General features: G+C 43.2%; 1 protein-coding gene across 3 annotated transcripts in view; it reads right to left on the reverse strand.

Annotated features, from left to right (window-relative positions):
• The window catches only part of st18 (ST18 C2H2C-type zinc finger transcription factor), a 33,842-nt gene extending 15,471 nt beyond the window's left edge, over positions 1-18,371 (reverse strand). The window contains exons 1-5 of one of the 3 annotated variants that reach the window (XM_076021562.1): positions 18,230-18,371; positions 7,049-7,164; positions 4,589-4,640; positions 3,297-3,327; positions 2,843-3,030 (exon numbers count right to left, since the gene is read on the reverse strand). In XM_076021562.1, coding sequence (XP_075877677.1) covers positions 2,843-3,030; positions 3,297-3,327; positions 4,589-4,640 — 271 coding nt within the window. In that variant the 5' untranslated portion in view covers positions 7,049-7,164; positions 18,230-18,371. Of the gene's footprint in view, positions 1-2,842; positions 3,031-3,296; positions 3,328-4,588; positions 4,641-7,048; positions 7,165-13,748; positions 13,906-18,229 lie in introns of those variants that run through there. The other 2 variants (XM_076021559.1, XM_076021560.1) reach the window with 2 other exon arrangements.
• Between the last annotated feature and the right edge of the window lie 7,102 nt (positions 18,372-25,473).

The raw sequence follows: 25,473 nt of genomic DNA on the forward strand, positions 1-25,473 counted from the left end.
GCTACTGCTGCTGTGTGTGTGAGAGAGAGGCAGGACGTAGGGGAAGCCAACCATTACCGACTGTGAAAAAAGGAAAAAAAAATATTTCTGTTATAAAAAGTGATAACAGCACAACAGCTTACGGTGCCCAAAAATTAGCTGAAAAATAGAAAAAAAAAGACAATATTTATACGATTATATTGTTTTTTTTAGATTCACCTGATCAGAAATAAAAGTGGTGTCTACAGGGTTCTAGTCCATTAATAACCGCTTGAACAAAAGAGGATGATTTATTTAACACAATTCAATGTTTTGAATGAACCCGATTGTATTGAATTTTAAAATTAAGTGATAATAAAATGAAACACGTGGGGGGGGAAAAAATCAGTGCTAATAATGTTTAAGAAACCCTGATCTAAAAAATGTTTAAATCCTTACTGGAGTTCATGTACAGAGCAGATTAACATACTATATCCACTCACTCTCTCTCTCACACACACACACACACACACACACATATATATATATATACATATATATGAATTTCCTTCTTAATGTTTGCCCTATTTGGAGTGATCTCTTTACCCAGCTTATTTTGCTGAGTGCTCTAAATAATTTAATTTGCCTTGACCTCCTGCCATCTATCTTTTAGTGCAAATCCAGTAAATCCCGTTCACATGCACAGAAACCCAGAAGACTGCGCGGCGCCTTCCCAAATACATGTGAGACAAGCCTTTATCAACACGGCCGGCCATGTAAAGTCACGGACAGTGATTAACAATGGAAAGCTATCATCTGGATCGATTTAACAAAATCTCTTGATCCCCTCCCCAAAAATCCTACAAACTTATGCTCGATTAAGGCTCTTTGGGCTGTTTCACTTTGAGCAGGCTGGACTTTGGCGGGTGGAGACAGGGGTAGATCCTCTTAAGTGGCCGGACGTCAGAGGTAAAAAAAAAAAAAAAAAAAAAAAAAATTAAAAAGTGGGATTCGATGAGAAGATAGAGACGGATTGTGAGAATCAGATCACACACTGTTGAGGATGTTGAGGCATTATCAAACAGCTATGACTTATTAATGGGGCACAGCACACACAAAAAAAAAAAAACCTTAATCCACACCAAAAGAGCTTTCATGTGAATTATTTGCCACCATTAAAAAAAAAAAGAAGAACTGCATTTGTTAATATATGACTCGTTGTGTTTATTAGATGTGGAATTCAATGTGCACTCTGTCTATAGGCAAACGCTACAATATGTTAGTCAGATCCCCGCTGTTAAATATACTTGGAAAAAAAGGTGTCTGAAGACAAACACTGTTGCAGTTACACATATTTACATTTATGAGGCAACAAGGGTTTTGTTTTTCATCCAGATGGACTCCCCGGCCTGACACAGCCGCATAAAACCCTGACACACACACACACACACACACACACACACACACACACACAAGCACAGAGACACAGAAGTGGAGTGAAAAAAAAAGAAAGAGATGGAAGAAAAAAACTTGGATCCCTGCGGTGGTTTGTGTGTTGGAACAGGTGAACAGTTTGTACTCCAGAATAGCCATTACCAGCACTCTGCAGCAGGGCTGCAGTTGGCTGGAGTTGAACGCAGTGTGGCCTGACCAAACGAGAGGCTTATTTTTCTCCCTTTTGTTGTTAAAATGCAGATACGAGCAGCTTCCCACTGAAAAAAAAAAAAAAAATCTTCCCGTCTCCTGTCCACTTTTCCAATTTTCAGGAAAATAGTCCCCCTGAATTGTGACAATGTCTGCAAAATGAGTTTAAATTATGACATTTTCTTATATATATATATTTGCTTCTGTGTCCAAACCAGTTCACTGAATAGCAGGTTTAAAGAAGACAAATGTACATCAGTAAATAAAGACTAAATTAATTCAAGAAAAGAAAAAAAAAGTAGCCACTGCGAGAGACAACATAAGGACGACCTGATGATGCGCTGTGAATTACTTGGATAATTGTGTTGTAATATGAACCCAGGAAACAAATAAATTCCATTTCCACTGAATCCTCACAATCCAGTGAGCTACTCTCCTGGTCCATTTAACTACACACATGTGTACTATAATGAGCAGTAGACATTATGCCTAATTATGTATTAGACTGTGTTAGAGGGCCTAACAAAAGCTTTTGAAAGGGACAATTACGTTGTTGCTTGGTTACATCGTTAAAAATATACCAAATCAGTGCAGATTATAGTGGGCGAGAATGCACATGTACACCACGAGCGTTTGTTGCCAAAATGCACAAAATTCAATTCATTAGAGGGGAAAGAAAACATTTCCACTACTTGAGGAGAGAGACAGAGCCGTAAGTGACGATAAACAATTTTCAAAAAAACACCCTTGATTAAATGTTGCCGTGGTTTGGTGGAGTTCAACGGTGAAGCGCCGACGCTGCTGACACCTCATTTATTTTTACACAATAGGCAACTTCAATTAAAAAAAAAAAAAAATCAGTTTGAAAGACGGCAGGAAGTTTAATTTAAATCAAAGCGAGCTGGAGCACTCCCCCCATTTAGTTTGTCATTCTATGGCGTGAATGGGTTTGGACTGGCTATTGAATGAGGACAGATGAGGGGTCTGAAATCTGGCCTCATCAAAGGGGGGTAAAGCCACGCCAGAAATATCATGGCAGATCAGCTGTCAAAACTTCAATTTGTGGACGTGAGACACAACTAATGCGGACCCAGCAGTGTAGTCTTTCACTTCCACTGCACAATGACTGCGGCTGCTGGCTGATGGCAGAGGGAGGGAAATATGAATGCAACAGATGGGATTTTAAAATTCAGCGTCAATTGTTCATCAAAACAGACAAAACAACAGGACATCTGTTTACCTGCTGGAGTGTCAATGTTCCTCAGCTCTTCTTTGTCCTGTGGCGGTGCCAGGTCCTCGCTCTCCTCTTCACATGCCTCACTGGGACTGTAGTGGCGGGGCTTCATCAGCAGGGACTTTCTCTTGTTGACGGGGGCGCCCTGCACCCCTTCCTGAGCGCTCCGTTTCCTCGCCATGGACCCATATGGGCTGGAGGGAAGAGCCGGGTGGACAAAAAGCACAGAAGGGTCAACAAAAGGAGTCCGTTTGGCTCATTTTTAATGGTCCAATGCATTCAATTTGAGCCTTTTTTTTTTTTTTTTTTTTTTTTAGTGGTAAAGTCAAAGCTGTCATCAATTAATATTTTTATGACTTTTTTTTTTATGAAACTGATGTTTTCTTTTTTCTGGTATGAAGACTAAAAATATTTTAAAACAACTACAACAAAAACAACAACAACAACCAAAAGAAGTCACCTGTGAGTCTCCACGATGCAGTCAGACATTCCTGCCAAACGGAGGACAGAAAAAGAACAGATGAGGAGCCATGTTAAGAGCATCCGGTGTGATCCACAAAGGATTTTAAAGGCCCAGTGTGTGAGATCTGGTGGCCTCTAATGGCAGGAAAGCACACTTGCAAACAGTGTCATTGTTTATCCCTTTTCCCGAAATCCCACTAGGTACAACATCTAAAAACCAGACAATGGATGACTGCAGAAACATGGTGACACAAAATAGCCTCCCATGGACGAAATGCTAACCATTAGCAAAACAAAACACAACAGTTATTGTACTTAACTGCTTTATATATTAAAAATATACATACATATCTATATATATCTATATCTATATCTATATCTATATATGTTGATATATAGATATATGTACATATATATCTATATTTGTATATAGATATATATGTATACATATATAAGTATATTTTTTATTATATAAAGCTGTTAGGTACAATAACCGTTGTGTTTTGTCAATATATATAAATATATATAACAATATACATACGTATGTATATATATATATTGACTTTTTAATTGCTTTTGCGTGCACACGTGTGTGTGTGTGTGTGTATGTGTGCATGAGTGGCGACAATGTTTTATTACTATTTTAACATTACTTTACCAAGGTGTCGCCAAAGATTTGTTCCTTTATCACAATGCCGTCAGGTGTAATCGGCATAAGGACAGAGAAGCGGTCGTCTCATTGATCTGAAAAGCTTTTCATTCAGCCGCCGACACCAGCGGCAGCTCATCCTTTGACAGCATTGACAACACCATCTAAAAGGCTAAATCAATTTTCCCCCCACGAGGCCTTCGGGAACCTCATTCACAAGTTCTGCCCCTTCTCCCGTCAAGCGCAACCAATAACGATAACACTTTTCATGATTTTTTTTTCCCCTCCCCCCTCTCCCGGATGTGGTAATAGCGGTGCCGTGCGCCGGCAGGGCCTCAGAGGCCCCCCGAACACTTGCATAATGACATAGCCAGTCTAGAGGTTTTCAATCACACCACAGAAACACACTCCTTAACTAATTTGAGCCGGTGTTCCAATTTAATGAAGTTATTCCCCTCTGAATAATGAAATGACAGTGCAGTGCTCTTCAGACCTGCAAGATAATTCATAAAATTGACAGTTCTAAAGTTGGATTGTTGAACCGATTCCCCCTAACCCATAAAGGTAAGTGGAACATGCATGTGTGCGTGCGTGCATGTGTGTGTTGTGATTGTAGGCTGACTTTAAAAAGCCGTCCTTACCTGTGCTGCTGTTACATGTTTTCAGGGTTAACTCCTCGCCTTCAGAATCCATCTGTAAGTAAAACACAAGGCGTACAAATGTCTCAGTTCTGAAAATTAAAATAAATTTAAAAAATCCTCCTTTTGTGAGATATATTTATAAATATATAAAAATACACTTCGATATATGTATCTTGTTTTTACAATAACATGTTACCACTGTGCCTCAAAAACAACAGAAAAAGAGCACATGCGTATGTCCTGAACAAACATGCAAACACATAAAAGTGTGTCGTGTTGGAAGGGGGGAAAGTTGCAGAGCCCGAGTGAAAACATAATGACACCAAATAATCACATGAAACTAAGGACGGCACCTCGCCGCGCGTGTTTAGACAAAAATAGTTGCTAAAATCCATCCACTCTCGCTGGCTGTTGCTTGCGGGCCCCAAATAAAACCTATTAAACATAATTATTCCAGGCTGATGGTGGCGTATAGTGGTCACAGGCCAGTCAAATCTGTGAGTCATAGGATATGCTGTTACTTTTCCCTGGTAATGGGAAACATGACTCCTCTCTCTCGTTTGCTGTTGTGATTGAAGGCACTGACCTGTCATACATTTATAATAGGGGAGCAGGTGTGGCAGTGATGGACCTTAATTTCCTTTAATAAACCTTTTATGTGCCACACTCTTAATGCCACGCCGGGCCCTCAGAGGTCCCGCTCATAATAGGTTCATTACTTTTGATTACTACAGCCTATTGAGACAAACAGCTTCCAAACACTATAGATTACATTCTGTAAAAACCAATGTAGCTCATTAGTTTGCAGCACTTCTTCCACACAGACACAATTTGGTGTTTTGGTGTAAATTTCTTGTTCCGAAGGCTAAAAAACGTCTCTTAGAGCTTGTGCAGCCACGAGACCGTAGCGCCGATGTTAATCAGGGATCAAACAATGTGCAAATATCAACAATGACTCACACGTGTCTCATTTGGCATTTCAGATCTGCCCTTTCTCATATTTATTTTTTTTAAGCAGGGAAATGCTTTATGGTTTACCCAGAATACTCTTATGTCTGAATCTATTAATTCTATCTGATGAATCTTTTATAATTAAATGTATCATCTATGCTTAAAGCAAGTTTTTTCGTTAGTTTTTTTTGTTGAATAAAAAAATGGAGGAATAACAGAAAATTAGGTCTCAAATTTCAATTTATAGTAATTGTTACGGCTGCCTGACCAATTAAACACAATACCCCACAATGCTGTGTGTCTGAGTGGGAATCAGCATATATTAGCGTGACCCACGGATTCATTTTCCCACATTATGTCGCTTGGAACTTGACAGGCATTTCTTTCGTTAGGACGGCGCACATCCCTGACATAATAATAATAATGATGATGATGACAAAACAGCTTCAACACAACAGCTTTTTTTGAACGTGATCAACATAACAAGGAACAAACAAGACAACAAAAAAGCTGTAACAGGTAGTTTTGGCACAACAACAATACCCACAAACGTGGCCATAAAACAGACATTCACATGGACATTCAGTGTCTCGCTCACCAATACCTGGCCCCTGCCTTTGAGTATTAACAACGACTTTATCAGAGACTGAGCCCATAGAAGACTGTCCCTGATACTTTATCGCACATTCAATTTTCCTCTACGCCGATATACATGCTGGAAGTAGCTTCTATGTGATAAGTAACATCTGAAAGGTCTCGTATCTGCTGAAAAGTATTATATGTTTTATAAATTTGTTGGTGTGGATGTGTACATTTTTGAAATTTGGACTTGCACCCTACTCTGAGTATATATTACACATATTATTTTTTATGTATCAGTTAAGGGTTTACATTCTATACTTTTGGGCCATGATGCAAACCAACTCTTTCAAAATTGTGTTAATCTTTTCATTTATTTCATCAAATTTTTTTGTACAAAATATTTTTGCTCAAATTTTCACAATCATGCATCTTACTGTATGCTTAGTTGTTTCGCATTCAAATTTCAGTTCATGTTGTACATATTCAGAGTTCACCTTTGTAATAGAATTTAAAAAATACACATGCATATTTTTATCTAGCTATAGTGATGAACAACACTATGTTGGTCTTTTCAATTTCTTTACATCCGGGTTTCAAATAACATTTAATTTGGTCAAAATCCATCCGAGAGGGGGAGAAAAAAACCCCTGGAAAAGCCATCCACGACTTTGGAGGAAGTTGAGTCAGCAATACTTTTTTATCCAGTGCATAACAGAGACGACTGCCTCCCACAGCTGCGCATAAGTAAAAAGCAGCCTGAGTTTGCGATCACTGTGGTCAAAGGAGCAGTGAAACTCCACCACTTACCAAAGCTACTTATCCACAACACCGTTATGCAATCAGCTCTGACTTTTTGTTCCAAACAACATCCATTTCCACTCTGGATGAAGTGCTTCGGCTCGGTCTGCGCTCCAGCAGACTGTTTACCTTGGTCTGCAGTTCTTCGAACTCGCTGCGAGAAGAGATGCCAGGTCCGTTCTGTCCACTCTGATTGATGCTGTCACACGTGTCCTCTTTCAGGAGGCGGTCATGTAAATCATTATCTGCAAGAGGGATGCAGGGTGCGGGGGTGGGGAGGGAGAGGACAACAGACGTGCATACATTAGAAATTTGCAAACCGTTTAACTTTTAGGCCCTGGCGCTTTTTTTTTTCTCGCGGGATGTCAACAGGAGGTCAAAAAATACGTTGCAAAGAGCGTATTAGCACCTCAACGCTGATGCAAATTGATTGCTTGACAGAGATCGAGTTGCCCGCTTCTAATTAAGACAAAACATTGGGGGGGGGGGTGTTGGGACGGGGGGCGGCCGCACTAAGCCTTCTCACTTCACAGATCACATCTAAATTGTTTCCCTTTTTTCCTTTGCTTTGTCAAAAATAAGAATTAAAACCCCAAAACATAAAAAACATTTAAAAAAAAATAAATTAAAAAAAAACACAAACACGCAACATCTTCTTAATTACAGCTCACTGAGCAGTTCCCCAGGAAAAAACAAAAAACAAAAAAAAACAAAAAAAACAGTGTGGGAGGGGTATTGGGGTTGGGAGAGGGGAGGGGCTGTGGGGCATTCACTCAGCTTCATTAGCATATAAAAAAAGACTCACTACTATTTGAGCTGGTTCGTCATCTGCTGAATCATATTTATGCACCGCCACCCCCACCATGAGCCCCCCCCCCCCTTTACACACACACACACACACTCAAGCCCGAGTCCAACCCAAATAATGCATCTCGGAGGACTGTCTCCCGGCGCTTCAGAGTCCCTCCGTGATACTCGACGTGTTAATCGGGCCGCTAGCCGTCCTTGAGCCCATCCTGTGCCCCCCCTCCACTCCCACCCTCCACCCTAGCCCCCCTTCTAACCCCATCTGCTAGCATTCCCACCGCACAGCACAGGGAGAGTGACTGGAAGAGAGAGAGGGAGAGAGAATGGGCTACAGCGAGGGCTAGAGTAAAGAGAGAGAGAGAGAGAGAGACAGAGAGAGAGAGAGAGAGAGAGAGAGAGAGAGAGAGGGACCTTGCCAGTCCAGCAGTCATGAATAACCATCGCCATCGCACCATTATCAGCAAGCAGAGCTGGCTGCATCCGAGGCTGCGTGATGGTGGAAGGGTGTGTGTGTGTGTGTGTGTGTGTGTGTGTGTGTGTGTGTGTGGTGGTCGGTAGAGAGAGAGCGAGAGAGGAAGAGAAAAAAATATCTGTAAAACAACGCCGGTGCTCTTCACATTACTTGAACCACACTCCCGCCGCTCGGGCTGTAAGCGATGCCATTATGATTATTTTCATTTAATGCCTTATTAATACTGTGCAGCTGCTGTGGATATTCAGCGCTGACCTTGAGTCTTTGTGCACGCCCCCCACCTTCCCCCACCCCTTGTTCCCAGCTTATCCGTGCACTTGGGGACGCTCTCATGTAATTAACACAGACATTATTGTGATGGAGTACAAAAAAAAAAAAAAAACTAAAAAAAAAACAACCAAGAAACACACACACACACACACACACACACACACACACACACACACACACACACAACCTCACTAGTTGTGGTCTGATCTTGGAAGCAATTAAAGAAAAAAAAAAAAGCCAGGCCAGGGTAGCAGGGTAGGATTCTGGAGACCATAAAATTAATGACATTATTTACATTTCCTTTAGATAGAGGCTCCGGGTGAGATGATAAGAGGCAAATGAGATTACGTAAAATAAGATTTCAGAATGTCAGTGCTGCACAGTCAACCAAAAGCAACTGTCATGATTAGATTAAGCTCCTCCTTTTTTTCTCTCTATATAATGCAATATAATTACTGTTTGTGTGTGGGAACAATGCACGCATAAAAAAAATTGAAAAGAAACAACAACAAAAAAGAAAAGCGGGAGGTGCTTCGTAACTGATTCCCATCCCTTTTTCCCCTCTTTCTCCACAAGCCTTTTTCCTCTCTTAACCTTTCTTCAACAGTATCCTCTTGAATTATAAGGAACGGATGGGTGCTCTGTGCAAGGTCACTGTCTGGTGTGTAGCTCGCCCCCCCGCCCCCTTGCACACACACACACACACACACACAAACACACACACACCACCACCACCACCCCTCTTCCACCTCTGTGTTTTTGTTTCCCTTTTTTTTTCCAGGAGCGCACGGAGCGAAGGGTTAAAACTGGAATGGATTTAATTATGGAATGAATGGAATTATAATGCGCCTGCAGCAAGTTTTCCTCCTTATTTATTAAAGCAGCTGATGGGCCAGGTTTGATGAGCCACTTCTGGCATAATTGAGTCATCACACAAAGAGGGTTCCTCGCATTCAGAGTGGTTTTATCAGCAGCAAACAGACCTGATTACTGGCAATTACACTCTGATCTAGGGGAAGGGGGCTGGGGGGGGGGAGGGGGGACGGGGGTAAATGTGCAGGGTAACTTCTGTGTTTATAGTTTACCCCGAGAATAATTTTCACATTAATTTTACATGCTAAGTGTTTTTCTGTTCGTGTATAATAAAGAGCAAACGGCGGGAGATGGCACCTTTCGCTATCATATTTCCTTGTAATGAATGTCTGAGGAAACAGAGAACTGATCGCCTTTTAAATTTACCCTATGGGGGAGAGGGCAGTAGGGGGGCTAAACATAAAGCTACCCTGGCTGAAGCCTAACAGGAAGTGACACACCGCCTTGGCAAATAACTTCCTGCCGTTCTGTGCCGCACAGGTAAAACCAAACAGAGGAGGCGGAATTTTCTTTTCCTTTTAGGTTGTATTTTCACAGAGGTGTAAATGCGGTGAAAGGACGAGACTCTGCTCAGCGATTAAAATCAACTTCTGTTCACAGAGTTTGGAGATAAGCTCCCCCTCTTTTTGTCTTTTTTTGCTTTCTGGAAGCTGGCCAATCAGACGCCCCGTGGCTTAACACCAGCTGGTCAGTAAAACAGGGGACAAAAGAGGTCTAGAAGGTCTAATTTATGTCTTAAACTTGGCTAATTACAAAATGTTTAATTATTGGGGGCCTCATATTGAAAGTGGCAGCTTATTAAATCTTGTTGCACTGCTGCACTGGAAAAACTAATAACATTAGAATTGATTAAAAATCAAAGACAGGATCTTGACATTTTTTTTTAAATATAATATACTAGAATTATTATGTTCAGAAGCCAAGTGAAGAGGAAAGTTTGTTTTCTCAAGGAGAAAAAACTAAATGAAAAAAAATCTGCAATCGGCACTATATGAGCATTCCTCTGCCTGCTAGTGGTTTGTGGATTCATGCAGACACATTACAAAAAAATCTTGAAGTCAACTGCGATTGCAGATATAACAGCCTCACAGCTACCCTGACGGCCAAGCAAAGTGTTTGTGCCTTTTGCCAAAGAGTACTTTTATAGAGGAGCGTATTGGCATCTTATCGCTTCTCCAAGACAGAGATGCTTCAATAAAAGAACACAGCTCCGCTGAATTCTTAACAGACAATTAGGAGCCTGGCTAGCCGCTATCGCTTCAATGATTTGTTGTGATGGCATAACTACAGGGGAAACTTGTCGTTGGACGGAGTTCGCAAGAGTCCCATGAAAGAGTCAGATGGTGACACCTTTGCCGAGGTGATTCATGAATCTTGTCATCGCCTTCCAAAGTCATCCCAAAGCCTTCCCTCTAAATTGAGTTCATCTGGAGCCGGACCACACAGAGGCTCCAAGTCCAGATTGTTTCTTCTGACATCAAAGAACCAATTTCTGTTTTTGACCAAATTTCTGCTGCTTTTAGTTCCCCCGTCGCATGAAAGGCGCCTGGATGATATGCTATTTTATTCGGCCGTTTCAATCCAATTAAGGACACCAAAAAAAACAAAAAAAACAAACGGCAAAAAAATTAACGGCACAAATAAAATATATGAATCAATAGCAGAATGAAAATGGTGTGGCAGACGAGTCATCGGCTGGCAAGACTCCAGTCTGCCACGACACGCTGGTGTTAGTTTGAATCTTTGAATTGTGTCGTGAACACGCCCCCCCCCCCTCCCCCAAACCTGTCTAATTTGGGGGACAGGTGTTTGGGGAGAAAGAAGTTCCAGCCCCGGTGTAACAATGAGCAGCATAATCCCGCTTATTGTCCCGGCCCGAGGAGGCCCTTTTCATGGAGGAGGTAGCGCTAATGCTACCAGGTGGTCTGCCATTCGCAGAAACGTAGTAACCGTTTCCAGCTAATCTCCCTCCTTCCCGGGGCCGTCACAAAAGGCAGGTCTCCAGCGCTGGGGCGGGTGGGTGAGAGGGAGAGGGAGAGGGGTGGAGGTGCATGGGGAGGTGGAGGGGATGTTGGGTGAGGGAAAGGAAGACAGGGAGGGTGGAAAAGTTTGCCTCGTACACACACACAAGACACGCGCGGCGTCTGAAAGGAGTCGGCCAGCGGAGCCGTGATTCCTAATCAGATTGCGCCGAAGTGAACAGCTCGCACGGCAGCTGTAGTTTTCCCAGGGTTAATTACCTTTCACTGCTCCCTCTAAATGAGTCAGCTGTTCCTGTCATTAAACAACTCCACTCTATCTGCGCTCCCCTGTCCCTGGCTGCACATCATGTGCACACGGGTGTGCACGTTCACACAAGGCCTGAAAAAAAAAAAAAAAAAAAAAAAAACATGCACCCGGGGCGACCTTTGTTGTGCACTCGAGAAAAACTACTAGTAAAAGCTCAACTATCAGGATACCAGTACGACTCTGATATCTATCATTCTCCCAGGGGCTGCTAGTGTTTCTTCTTCGTCGTCTTCTTCTTCTTGTGTTTCACTGCCGCTGATCTTCTTGCACATTGAACGCAATATCATTTCCACAACACCTCCCCTATACAGGAGAAACGAATATCAATCTGTCCAGTTCTCGCTGGAAACAGACCCAGGGATGCAAACACGCTCCTATATGCAAACAGGCGCTCGGAATGGAGCTGCGGCAGAGTCGTGCTGTCATCAATTCTCAACAATCTGTCTGCTCGCTGAGCTCAGTGGCTTAGAATGTTATGGGGGGTGGCGCAGTGCATGGCGGGGAGTTTTAAGTGATTTTTGCCACTGTACTGCCGAAATCCCTCGGCCACCTGGATTACAAACTCTAGTCCTTTAACTCATGCCAGTTTAAATCCGTGTTAACTCGGATTTACCTCTGGCATATGAATTCTCAATCTGCGTAAGCTTTGTTTGGATTGAGTCAAACATAAGTATTTGGTGCCGTAAAAAGGGATGCCCAGTGGCGAGTCGTGGCTCCGACGGAAACACGCACGCATACAGAGGAAGCCGCAGATAGTTGACGGCTAAACCGGTTATCGGGCGATAGCTCCGAGAACCTTTAGAGGCGCTTTATTGCTCTGGAGAGGCCGAGCGCAGCCAGGTGGAGGTGTGCGATGGCTGCGCCGTGAAATCCAAGCAAACACGCCGGCACCGATATGAACTCAGAGCGCCGCCCGTCGTGGTCAAGAGTTTAATCAGATTTCTTACACCAAGATCCTGCTTTGCTTATTGTCAGGCAGACACTATTTGCCCAGTTGTTCAAACACAAGCCCCGCTCGGCTCCCCAAAGCCAACGTGCTAAAATAAAATATGGCACGAGCAGCCCAGAGGATCTAAATTAAGTATTATCCAATATCCATACAATCTCTAGCAACACACACGCACGCACACACACACGCAAGAACACACACACACACACACACAAGCACACACACGCTCCTCTGCTTAAGCCAGACTATTTTGTACTTAAAAGGTTAGCGGGACTGTTGTGTTGAGTTTGATCCAGGCTCGCCAAATCAGCAGATGGTCCATGAATATGATTATAAGCATCAATAAAAGGAGTAATCTTTAACAAATGTAAATTTGACTTAAGTCCAGGGTTTAATATACGTGATGGACTTTAACCCACTTTCAGGCCCGAGAGTGGAGCGTGATAAGCTAATGCACTTTTTTTCAGCCTGTGTGTGTGTGTGTGTGTGTGTGTGTGTGTGTGTGTGTGTGTGTGTGTTGCTGCTGGAGGCAGCACGATGCTCCAGTGCTATAATATCGGAGATCATAAACGGGAGAACAGGAGGTCGATGATAAAACGCGGCTTAAAATTGTCCTGCTTGACAAACAATAGAGAAAAAATAAAATAAAAGATACATCTTTAAAGCTGCTGTTTGCTCACTGACGCTCTGAAGCGCAATTCAATAATAATAAAAAATAAAATGAAATAAAAAAATACAATACAATACAAAAAAAAAAGAAAAAAAAGAACAGACAACACGGAGGCAAGAATCAACAATCGTCAATTAACCGTCGGCTAAGCTCGCGGACAGGAGAGAAAAACCCCTCGCGTTCCTGAAAACCACCAAGAACTGTCTCAGCGCAGGCGCGCGCTAGTTTTAACCCCGCGGAGTCTCAAGACCGGAGCGGCTCGTGGAGAGAGCGAAAAGTTTGAGCTGCAGCTCGAGCGCAGCCCGCGAGCCGAGTCGCGCGCGCACTCCGCGAAGCTGGTTCCTCTGAGCTCGAGGCTCTTATTTTGTTCCTTCTTCTTCGCGTTGCACATCCTCGCCCGCAAGCCCGCGGACGGACACGCGGTCACATACCCCTTTCCCCCCCTCCCCACAGCACCCACGCGCGCCCACGTGAACGTGTCCGACGGGGCTCGACTCACCGCGACCCCTCCGGCCCTGGTTTGGTTCTGCGTCCCATGGTGACGTCGGTGGGGGAGACGGAGTGGAGGGACGTCGGTGTGTCGGTCCGGGGCGGTCCGGAGAGCCGCGCTGCTCTCATCGCGCGTCTGCCCGCTGCGTTTCTGTGTGTGTGTGTGTGTGTGTGTGTGTGTGTGTGTGTGTGTGTGTGTGTGTGTGTGTGTGTGTGTGTGTGTGACCGCGCGCGCGCGCGCGCGCGTGCGTTCAGGGACACTGTGATATTCACCCGAAACGCTCAGCTTTTCTTTTTTTTTCCTCCTCCTCTCTCCTCCTTGTAGCCTTTGTGTCATTCACTTAACAACCAATCTCATTAGCTGCCGGGCTACAATGGGCCGAATTATTTCCTGTGTAAATACACCACATGGTGACTTAAAAGATAGATACAAACCAGAGAGGGTCGGAGGGAGAGACTAAAAAATTAGTTGATTACTGGGAAGACTGGTGAAATAAATCGGTCAGGGTGAACCCAGTTTGATTGAATTGATATTTATTTATTCCAAGAGGTTTTTTTTGTTTTGTTTTTTTATGGCATGTTGATATTATCATGACCTGGTCGTGCATGTAGCCTTGACTTGTTAATTGTACTTTTAGCCACATGTAAATGATGCTGCTGAAAACAAGCTACTTAAAAAGTTTAATTTGAAAAGTGGACAGAAGTGTAGTGATGTGTAGTGTAAATGATAAAGCTAATTCTGTTTTTTTAAATCATTTTTCAAAAAAAAAAAAAATCTTCACTTTTTTATTTGGTGAGTAATGTGTGTGTGCGTGTGTGTGTGTGTGTGTGTGTGTGTGTGTGTGTGTGTGTGTGTGTGTGTGTGTGTGTGTGTGTTCAATGTAACAACTATTGTAAGTACTTGAAGTCATGACAGCTGTCTATAAGCATCAGGGACGTGTCTATTGGCCAACTTGACCCTTGTTAGAAAACAAAACAAATAGAAAAAGAGAATGCTGCAGCCTGGGACTGCCGAGCCGGGTCACTGGAGATTTTCCAGACAAACGGCGCACAGGGGAGGAGAAGGGGAGGGGAGGGGAGGAAGAATAAAAAGGACAGGCTCAGAATCTCATTTTAACAGACCGCACACAATCTGGGCTCCCACAGAACTATCTCTGCCTGACCGCTTTCTATTTATCCCTTATCAGTGTTTACCAACCGCTAGTTTTCTTTCATTCACACTGTGAGGCAGTTCTCTTACTATCAGTCAACAGCTGACACCGTGGAACAGCCTCAAAGGCAAGAGGAAGGGATCAAAACTAAACCAAAGCTGTTTAAACAATACAACAGAGGAAATAAATTCATAAATCCTAATTCTTCCCAACCCACAAGGGTATAAGCAGATCCTTTATAGTTAGGCCAACAAACAAAACCGCAGCCAATGAGGTACATTACAGTCAAGGTAAATTCTGAAATATATTTTTTTTAAAAAAGAGGGAGGCAGAGGATTGGGAAAAATCCCATGCAATATTAATTTAGGAACATTTCATCGCCGTGCCCTGTCGAGTAAATATAACCATTCACTGAAAGGGTTTATCTGTCGTGCTGTGTTATTCTTTGAGAATAATCTCATCAGCCTTGTCAATATTTTTAAGATCATCTTGCTGTCGAGTGTAACGGTGATGCAAAAACCCTGTATTTTACACGTAATTAGCTTTTATGGCAACGATGCTGTTGTGATAATAAAATTAAAAAAAGTTGAATTGAATGCAACACCAAATGTTGGATCGATTAGTTTAAAGGAAAATGCCTGGGGGGAAAAGTAACATGTGCAAGCCAGTTACATATATTTATTTAATTATGATAGTTGGTTAAAAAAAATGTTTGCTTTTAATTACAGATAATTAAATATTGTAAAATCACCCTGCAAGTTCATTTAGTGAGAGTTTAAATCTGAGTGAATTTTATATATTTGTTTGAGTCTCACAGTGTTGTTTTGCTACTGCGATGAAGCAGTAAAAACAAAATCTTGCGCTTTAAAAGGCCATTTAAAAAAAATTAGCAGATGACATAAAGAATAGCGCGTATCTATGATACTGACAACTGGACAGACATTTGAGCGTGGACGTCCCTCAGCTGCTTTACGCCACGTCTACTAGGTCACACAAACAGGGCTGTTTTTCTGCAACACTGTTTAAAAGTTAAGTAATTAATTACATTTATCCTTTCGCCAGCTGCTCCACAGCAGATGGATCATTTCTGGGAGACCTTGTAGAATTAAATCCACATAATTCATTTTCCTGGATTAACCAACTGAAGTTGGACTGGGCTGGAAAAACAGGTAACACGGAACGTAGCGCGGCGGCGGCGGCGCACTGCTTTGGCATTTGTTGCTGCTGTTGTGTAGCCGTCGGCAGCCGGTAGGAAGAAGGATTGAATGGAACATCAAATAAAAAGCAAACAAACAAACAAACAGAGATGTATTTGTTTAGTAAAATTCAAAATCACTGCCATCGCGTGTAAGTTTCGCAGGAGAAGTTGTTGCCGGCGCACTTTCCCCGGGCAGCAGGTACCTTGGACAGCTCCAGCAGGCCACACATGTTACATTTGCGTGTTGTGTAGCAACTGACATGCTGCTTTCAAGTGGAAGGTGGGAGCAGGCGGGAATAATGGCGCTCACTTATCTCGGCGTTGCCACACGTCCCTGCTGTAACCTGAGCTGCCTCTGTAATTAAAACAGAGTCGAGGTGCGACTTTATAACCCAGGCTCACGCGTCCCGCCTCCGTTTGTCATCACTTGCCAAACTTTGTCGGCAGGGCCGGCCGGATGTGGCACGCTGTCGAAAACGCCACTTTTTCACCTCAAGTCTCCTGTCTCGTTTTTTGTTGTTGTTGTTGTTGTTTTTTTATTTTCAGAGATGAGAGCTGAGTGTATCCAGCTGAAAAGATTGGAATTGAATGGAGGTTTTAACAGCAAGAACTGAAGAAGAAATTTGAATTTAGTTTTTTCACTTGTGAAAAATCTCCTGAAAATTCTCCAAACCTCTTAAATAATATCGATAAATCAAACTTTAATTTCAGAAATTAGAAAAATGTGTAGGTTAATGTGTTTTAGTATATATCTCAAGGATCACGTCAGTTTACGGTAATTATTATTTCTCCAGTGCAAAAAAAAAATGTTTGCCAACAGAGTAGGCAAGAAAATAAAATAAGACTGAGATGTTCGGCTGGACATTTTTTACTGGTAAATGATGAACTTTTCCATCCTGCCTCCATCCTCCTAAATAAATATCTACTGTGGAGACTGTCAAGTGCTTTGGCTCATGGATCCCGTATGGACTACATGTCAGAAAACTTTTAGCCTGTTCTTCCCTCTAATCTTATTCCACTTTGGCTTTTTTATTTTCAGACTTATCAACATTCACAATACAAGCAATTTTTATTTTTTTATTTTGAATTTTTTAAAGCAAGTTTTGCTCTTGCCGGCCACTACTTAACATTTTTAATTTTATTTATTTTAAGCACATCCACTGAATTGAACAACCAAACAGCCTTTTGCTTTGCTTTTTTAAAAAATTCTTTCCGCGCTCCATCCACCATGCTGGAGTTTTCAAACTTCACCTGAGTTGCAGAAAGCCCCTTCAGGATGCAATAAAATACTCGGGCGACTGTTCAAATATGTTGTCGGAGCACAGAGTCAATGTTTAAGTGCATTAGGCTCAGTGGTCTTGTATGTACAGCTGTCACTGTCAAAGCCACAGGCGACCTGACAGTGCTTTGTCTCGGCACAACAATGCCAACATGTGCTCCTCTAAGACAAGCTTGCACTCAATGGCAGCAAAACGCCGTGAATTTAATCTAGGGAGACGGTATCACATGCTATCTGGATGATCAAAAATAGGTCATGCCTCTTAAAAAAAACAGTTTGAGCCATTTAATCTCCCACTCCCCCCCTCTTCAAAACTGTCTGAAACCTGCACCGGAGCTGCCGCCCGCTTCCCTGCAAGGATTCTAAAGAACATTTGTATCCCGCAAACAATGTCTAGCCCTCCCCAAAACCAGCCCACCGCCGCCGCCAACATCCTCCTCAGAGCACAGCCGTAGTTTCCAAACACTTCCTGACACAATTAAAATCGATTGCCAGCAGAACAGTGTTTCCCCATAATCTCGCGGAAATCCACCAAACACAAGTTTAGCTGCCGGCTAAATCTCCGTAAGTTCCCCGACGCATTTCAGCCCCCTGTTTGTTCGGGGTTTTTCTTTTTTGGAAGGACGGGGTGGGGTGGGTGGCGGGGGGGCACACAATTTTTAACAGACGCTCAAAGCGTGAGCTAAAAAAAGGGCATGTCATCCCCTCACACAGGCACACAACGTACAGTGTATCAGAGCAGATAAATGCTGATCAGGCTGATGGTATATAAATATATATATATATATATATATAGTTAAATATATAAAAATAGAAAATACAGACAACAACAAGCAAAAAAAAAGAGAAACTTTGACACCAACCTAGTGCTGTGATCCAAAAAGTTTGATTTTCTCCCAGTCTCTTGATAGCTGAGCTGGTGCTGTGGCTTTGAAAGGTAGTCCCCAGGAATATGACATACTGTGCCTTTGACAGCCTCGAGATAAGCACCTGCGTTCGGGTCCCTTTTTACGTCACACCTCCCCATTCACAGCCCTTCAACATGATGCACATTTGCACATCAACAGCCACCAACCTCCCCCACCCCTCCCCTTCCTCTCTCCTCCCTCCCTCTCTCCCTCCCTCCCTCTCTCCTCGCTCTACTCCCACATCCGCAAAACACACACACACACACACACACACACACACACACACACACACAGACAGACAGGGGCACACAAGAAGGCAGATGCGCGCACTAGCCTCTAACCGTGCGTGTGTGTGCGTGCTCGTGTGTGTGTGTGTGTGTGTGTGTGTGTGTGTGTGTGTGTGTGTGTGTGTGTGTGTATGCAAGCACACGTAGATGCAGACGCCACAGATTCTGCGAAGGCAACATACATGCAAACACGCACTCGCACGTGTCCGCACACATGCACTCACAGGTGATTGGCCAGCCACCTCCCCTCCATCCCTGCCCCCACCATAACCAAAGCCTTACTTCAATGCTGATCCTTGCTCTACGTGCCCAAGCCAAATGAAATTCAAATATAATACGAACAATAATAATAGCAACAGCGCAAATAGTAGAACAAACAGAAAAAACGAGGAGAACTTTCACTTGCCTGGTCATATAAGACCAGGGCATATGCCCTCCCAGGCTCCTCATACATCACTCATCATGCAAATGAGAGGGAATGTCACTCCTCGGCAGCAGATGGCCAGGGATGATAACAATGGCTCAACAGACCAGTTTCAATGTCTGCGACTTTATCGCTAAGGCAACAACAAAAATAGATGATATGAAATCCTTGTCCCGCTAATTTGATTTCGTCTCCTTTTAATGTCCGTACCTGTCAGTCTGTTTCATTTCTCCTGGACCATTTGAATGTAAAAAGCTTTGTCTGATGGGGTCTTTCCCCCCACCCTCCCGCCACATCCACCCCAGCCCCCCCTACACTCCCACCCAGAGCCCCCTCTCTGTCACAAGAAGTCTGGCTATCAGTAAAAGGCAGAGACCTGGAAATGATTTTTGGTGACTACGGAAGGCTGCTGCCTAGCAGTTATTCACGTAATTAGGTGTAATTCCTCCCCGTAGGCCATGTTAGCCTCCTGAGTTAGCTCATGCGTTCGACAGGCCTGGATTGAGACAGGAAGGAGGGTGGTGGTGGTGGTGGTGGGGTGGAATAAAAGAAGAAGAAAGGTGGTGGTGGTGGTGGGAAGGAATCACACACACACACACACACACACACACACACACACACACACACACACACAAAAAGAAAAAAAGGCAGCTTTGCAAACACCCCCAGCCCCACCCCGCCCCACCCCACCCCTGCACGGTGATGTCACTGTGCGCGTCCTGCTGACTCCTGTTCATACAAGCCCTTATAGCGGAGAGTAAACAGTGGAAGCGTTTAGCAAACAGGGGCCAGATTACAATGACAAAAGGCAACCACACTTCTGGGTGGAGCCTGCGGGGCGGGGGGTGGAGGGGCCAGAGGGGAGGGGTGTAGCTCAGGATTTGAAAATAAGTGATACCCATAAGCCCTCCCCGCCTCACCCCACCCTCCAAGATCCAAGCGGTAGCCCTTCCCCAGCTGATGGTTCGGGGGCCACCCACCCAAACATGCTTATCTGTCGCCTATTTCTACCCCCCCGGCTCCCCCGGGACTGACTGTGTGAACACAATATGTAATAATAATGTATTTGGGTTCCTTTTTCCCCACCTTTTTTTTTATTTGTCGTGATTTGTTCATTTGGTTATTCAAGGCTGGGGACTCGAGGATGGAGAATATCATTACTTAAGGTTTGGCAGTTGATCATCACCTTGTTTAATGCCTCATTTGAAAGTCTAATTTCAAACTGTCTTCAAGAGCCAATTCATGGTACACTGTGAAAGAGACATACAAAAGAGAGCAGCCCTTGCTCTCTAGTCGCCCCCCACCCCCCACCCCCCGCCCCCTTGTCTTTTTCTTCATTTGAGCCGGAAAAAAAATTAAAAAAATGAAAATATATGACTGTATAGGATCCTTTATCCCTGCATCTTATCCAATAACACGTTCTTTTGTTTGCTGATGCGGACAATCTGTGCTGTGGCGACACGCAAAAGAAGCTTGTTCTGTGGATGATTACTTCATGTATGAGCTGGAGGGGTTCACCCCCCAAAAGAAAAAACAACTCATGTAAAGCCATCCTGACAAATTGCAAAAGAGTAACATATTGAAGACTACACAGCACTAACATGACAAAAAAATAAAATAAAATGAAAAACCAGGAAGGCAACATTTTCTTTTGGCCCTAACATCTGTTCGAAAACAGAACCTCATTCAGAGCCGACAGAGAACACAAACTAGTGTTTTTGTGTGTGTGCGCGCATGTGAGTGTGTGTTTTTACAAGCTATTTCATCAACTGAAAATGTTGGCATAACTGGATAGAGCTGATGGAGAAATGAAAGAGGAGTGGGTTGGACAAAATTACATGTCAAACAAGGGTTCACGTTTTAAAAAGTCCTGCAGAAAGTGTTTGATTGCATTTAGAAGGGTATTACAATGGGTCACATCTGTGTCTAAAAGCTTTTCGCGTTCGGCTGCAAATTATGTAAGCAAAGCGAAGGGTCGAGGCACCCTGTTGTTTTGAGCACCATACCTTCCTCCTGTGAAACCTACACAAATATGTTGAACTGAATTCTTCTAATGCAACGCGGGAGCAAAATGTCAGCCGTGGATCTTCAGCTACCCCCCCCCCCACTCAACAAACACTGCCCCGTAATTGCAACAAAGCTGTGCGGCTAATTCTGCGTGGCAGGGCCGCGTGCCCCCCCCTGCAACAATGCATATTCACACTCTGCCACTGAACGCCACACACGTGTAAAAAGAAAATCTATAATAAACTGCGGTTGATTTAGACCAAAATGGCTTTGAGTCGGGCCGGAAATGACACGAATGCCTCCTCCTGGTGGCTCTGAACCTGCATTGTGCAACCACTTGATGCCGCTTGTTCATCATAGAAAGTCGCATAAAAGGATTTAAATTTAAATAAAAATATATATGTATGTGTGTGTGCGTTTATATTTGCATATGCAAATACAAGAAAGCAAACGTAAGTACATGTTGTTGATATGGCTCCGGGATGTAGAACTATCTTTATGTTAATGTCAGCAGACGGGGAATATTCTTTTGAAAACACACTTCATTTTTCATGGGGATCCTTATCTCCAATGCATGTCACTGTGTCTCACTTAAAAGCAATGATTAGATTACTTCCTGGCGATCCCCTTTGGGGCGAATTGTGTATGACCGTGAGCAACCAAACAATATGTTTATTCAGGGCCTTTTGAAGCCACTTCAATGACATTTCTAAATGTTTCATGGACAAATATAGGATATGGATGAAGAATCTCTCTACATATGCATTAAACTTGTGCCTTTGTAACTGTGATTCTGACGTGGCTGCCTGTTCTTCTCATTTAAGGTCCCGTATTTTATCGATTGAGAAATCTTTCGTTTTCGCTCACCAATAAACTCTGTTGTTATCTAGAACATTTAGCCCTGTGTTTACTGCCTGCTGCAATTTAAAAAAAGAACTCAGTTTGAGCTCCCTGCTAAAACGCTTCGCTCCACATGTTTGGAAGGAGATAAAACACCTGGCAGGGGATTTTGTCACTGAGGAAGGGCTATCAATGAGATTATTTCCCTTTGTGACATCACAAAGCGGTGATTTCCACAACCGTTTGCTCAACAAAACCGGATTAAGCAAGAGAAAGAAAGGATGGGGTTTTCTTGTTATTAGGAAGGTTTTTTTCAAAAATAAATAAATAAATAAATAATTGCTTAATGTAGAACCTTTGAATTCCTTCTAAAACTAGAGCCATAGGGGGAAAAAAGACTTGTTCCTCATCAAAACTAACAAAGTGCCGCTGATTTATATTTGCAGCGCACACATTATTGCTCAATTACGCTGAATTACTGAGAAATTGGAAAAACAGGATTTCAAAAATATAGTATAACGTCACATTTGTCCGGAAAGTCGCTGATAAAACAACAGGTTGCATGGAGCAGCAAAAACAGCAACAACAACAGCATAGAGTTTAAGCTGCACATGGCATGAGCTGGAATGAAACGACTGAAATTTCTGTTAAAAAATGAAAAAGCAGTAAAAGAATGAATAGATTGGAAAAACAGCTAAAGATATGAGTGGGCTGGGCTTGCTCCTCAGACTTGCTGCCCTCAAACAAGAGCATGTGATTGTTCAAATCTAAAAAGGAAAAAGGAAAAAAAAAAAAATCAATGCATCAGTGGACGCCTGCCTTTTGTAGCCCAAAGGGCCATGGGGATCATTGTGTCGTGTCATTGAGAGGTTAGGTCCAGATCTGAATCTCTGGGGGTCCCTGCCCATCTTTTCTACTCAGGCAAGCAGACAATGAAGCAGACACGCCTATAAATGGCCAGATAGAAGCTGGGATGTTCAGCCAAGAAAACAAAACAAAACAAAAAAAAGAAAATAGCATCCCGTACAATGGTAACAGGTGTGTATGATGCGCAGCTTGATAATGACCTCGGTGGCTTTAATGGTGCGTCTAGACAAAACTAAGAGGAGGCATCACCGTCTGGCCTGGGAGGTCCTGCGGGAGCTCAGCGGCAGATCCTGCAAGCAGATACTGCGCGACTGTTAGCCATTAATGCAAAAGTAATGTTAGAATTACGGCCCGTGTGGAAGTCACATTGTCACTGCGACGGCGGAGCGCAGGTGAAAAGTTGAGTCTGCCCCTCAGCTGGGTTTTTAACCCCCCCCACTCCAAACCCCCTCCCTGCATCTTGACAGTATTAGCACGTATTTTGCATAAAAAGATAAAATCATGGCGAGTATTCAGAGATATGCACTTGACTAAATAGCAGAAACTCCACGCCATTCGGATTGGCTGAGATCTCTGATTGCGCGACATACCAGGAAGCTCGCTGACGCGGGCTAAAAAATGCTAATGCCCGTCGAGCGAAACAAAGAAAATTGATTATGAAGTAAGTTTCTTCAGCACAAGTAGCTGGCGCTGAAGTGATTAACGGGGCCGGGTCATTGATTTCCTTTTGTTTAGATCTTGGTTAACTTTCCGAGGACACAATTATAATTTGTTTCCAAACAATAAATCCAATCTGGCTGGCGAAAATTAAATCTCCCTATGGCCTCTTCTCTGTCAATTTACATCTGAAACCGTTTGTTCTGAACACACATGTAAAGTGTTGTGTTGGTTTTTTACAGGGTTGTTTACATTTATTACAATTCCTTTTTGATTGGATATTGTTCTGTACGACTCGCCAGCCACGGTGCCAAAGGTTAATCTTTTAATTCACGACACAAGAGTTCCCTCACATACAGTATATACACAGAGCATCCTCGACGCGCTGCCTGGAACATGGCAGAATCCGCGCTGCCTGTCGGATGAGCACATTGTCACTGCGTGAACTTGTTTTTTCCGGCTAAAGGTTGCCGAGCTGTTTTTGACTCCTCTCGGCACAATGTACTTTATATTTTCCACGCATTTGCAAGTCAAATTGTTGTGCTGTCGACGACTTTACGCAAGGCTTCTGCCACATTCCGCCGGCTTTGCAACTTTGAAAACTTCCACAGATCCCGACATTTATACTTGCCGATTTCTCGCATCATCTCTCCAAGATAGTGATAATACGATTTCTGTGTTTTTTCGCTGTTGAGAAACAAACTGGATTATGAACAGATCACTACATAAACAGCTTTCTAAAAGGAGGCAGCTATTTTAAAAAAGGCTGAAGAAATGCAAAGAGGGATTTAAATTTTAATTTGAATTTATTCCAGCAAGTGAAAGGTTCTTTTGAGAGGGGATTTCAGCAAAGATGATGGTATTTAAAAGTGATAAACAAGCATCTAAACCTCCAGTGGAAAACAGTCATTTTGCTTCTTTCTAGTGTAGGGGAGGAATTGGGCTCGCTGTGGTCACATCCAAAAAAAAAAAAGAAAAGAATAAGTAATAGTAGTAATTAAAATGTAAATAAGAGAGATCCATGGAGATATTTCAGCTGATTTCCATCGCAAAACGTTGCAATTAACATTTTCTCCTGACACACCTTGTGACTCCAGTTGTATAGCGGTGGCATGTCCTCAGGTGCCAATTTGTGCTCTCTGTATACTTGGCATAGCATACTTAACACTATGCACGGATGCTTTGAAAACTCCTTCACACTTATCACATGCAATTTAAATCCTGCGCCTGAACGCTGGAAGAGGAACATCGGGCTAAGTTCAAAATTAAACGCTCCACAAATTAGGACTTGTGTTAATTTAAGGAGCCGCTGTTGTGCAGTCGGAGACAGTATCGTGGAAAAAAATCAACCGTGTTCTTTTCAGGGGTGCGCGCGTGTGTCTGTGTGTGTGTGTGCGTGTATGTGATTCACTCTGGGCAGTCACATGTCACATTCATGCGACAAAGGGTGACTAATCAAGGCTGTCATCTATTATATGCGTAATATATGGATTATAATGATGTGACTGGATTCCAGAGTGCTGCTATTCTCTGCCGGATGACCACCAAACTTAAGCGGAGGAACCTATGCCACACAAGAAAGACAAAGAGTTACATCATTTTGTCGAACAGTTAATCCGATCATGGACAGTGTTTGTGCATTTGCTATCTTCGGAAAATGCCAGCAAAGGCGCTAAGTAAACCTATTTTACAAGACTCCCTCACATGGATACCGTGCCAGTATCGGGATAAAAATTTCACACAGCGGCATGGCTCAGTCACATAACCTAAGCAGGCTTAGGAAAATGGAACACTACAAAGTATTGCACTTTCTTCCTCTCTCTCTCTCTCTCTCTCTTTTCTCCCTCTGTGTGTGTGTGTGTGCGTGCGTGCTTGCGCGCGCGGTGTTGTTGCAACATGCAAAATGCTCGGGTGACGGATGTGAGTTTCAGCCCTGAAAGCCGCAGTGAACTAATGGCTGAATGGCGTGTAGATACTGTTGTTAATGCTGCGAGTTGTTTAAAACGGTAGATTATGGAAGTGTGCACCTGGCATTCTGCAGTCTGGCCTGGCAGCCCTCCTCCTCCCTTATAATTATAATGAACACACAGTAATTCAGGGTTGAGGCTGAAATACGA

This window comes from Nelusetta ayraudi, unplaced genomic scaffold, assembly GCF_046127955.1.
Source record: "Nelusetta ayraudi isolate G7.1 ecotype Tasmania unplaced genomic scaffold, CSIRO-AGI_Nayr_v1 ptg000011l, whole genome shotgun sequence".
NCBI lineage: Eukaryota > Metazoa > Chordata > Actinopteri > Tetraodontiformes > Monacanthidae > Nelusetta > Nelusetta ayraudi.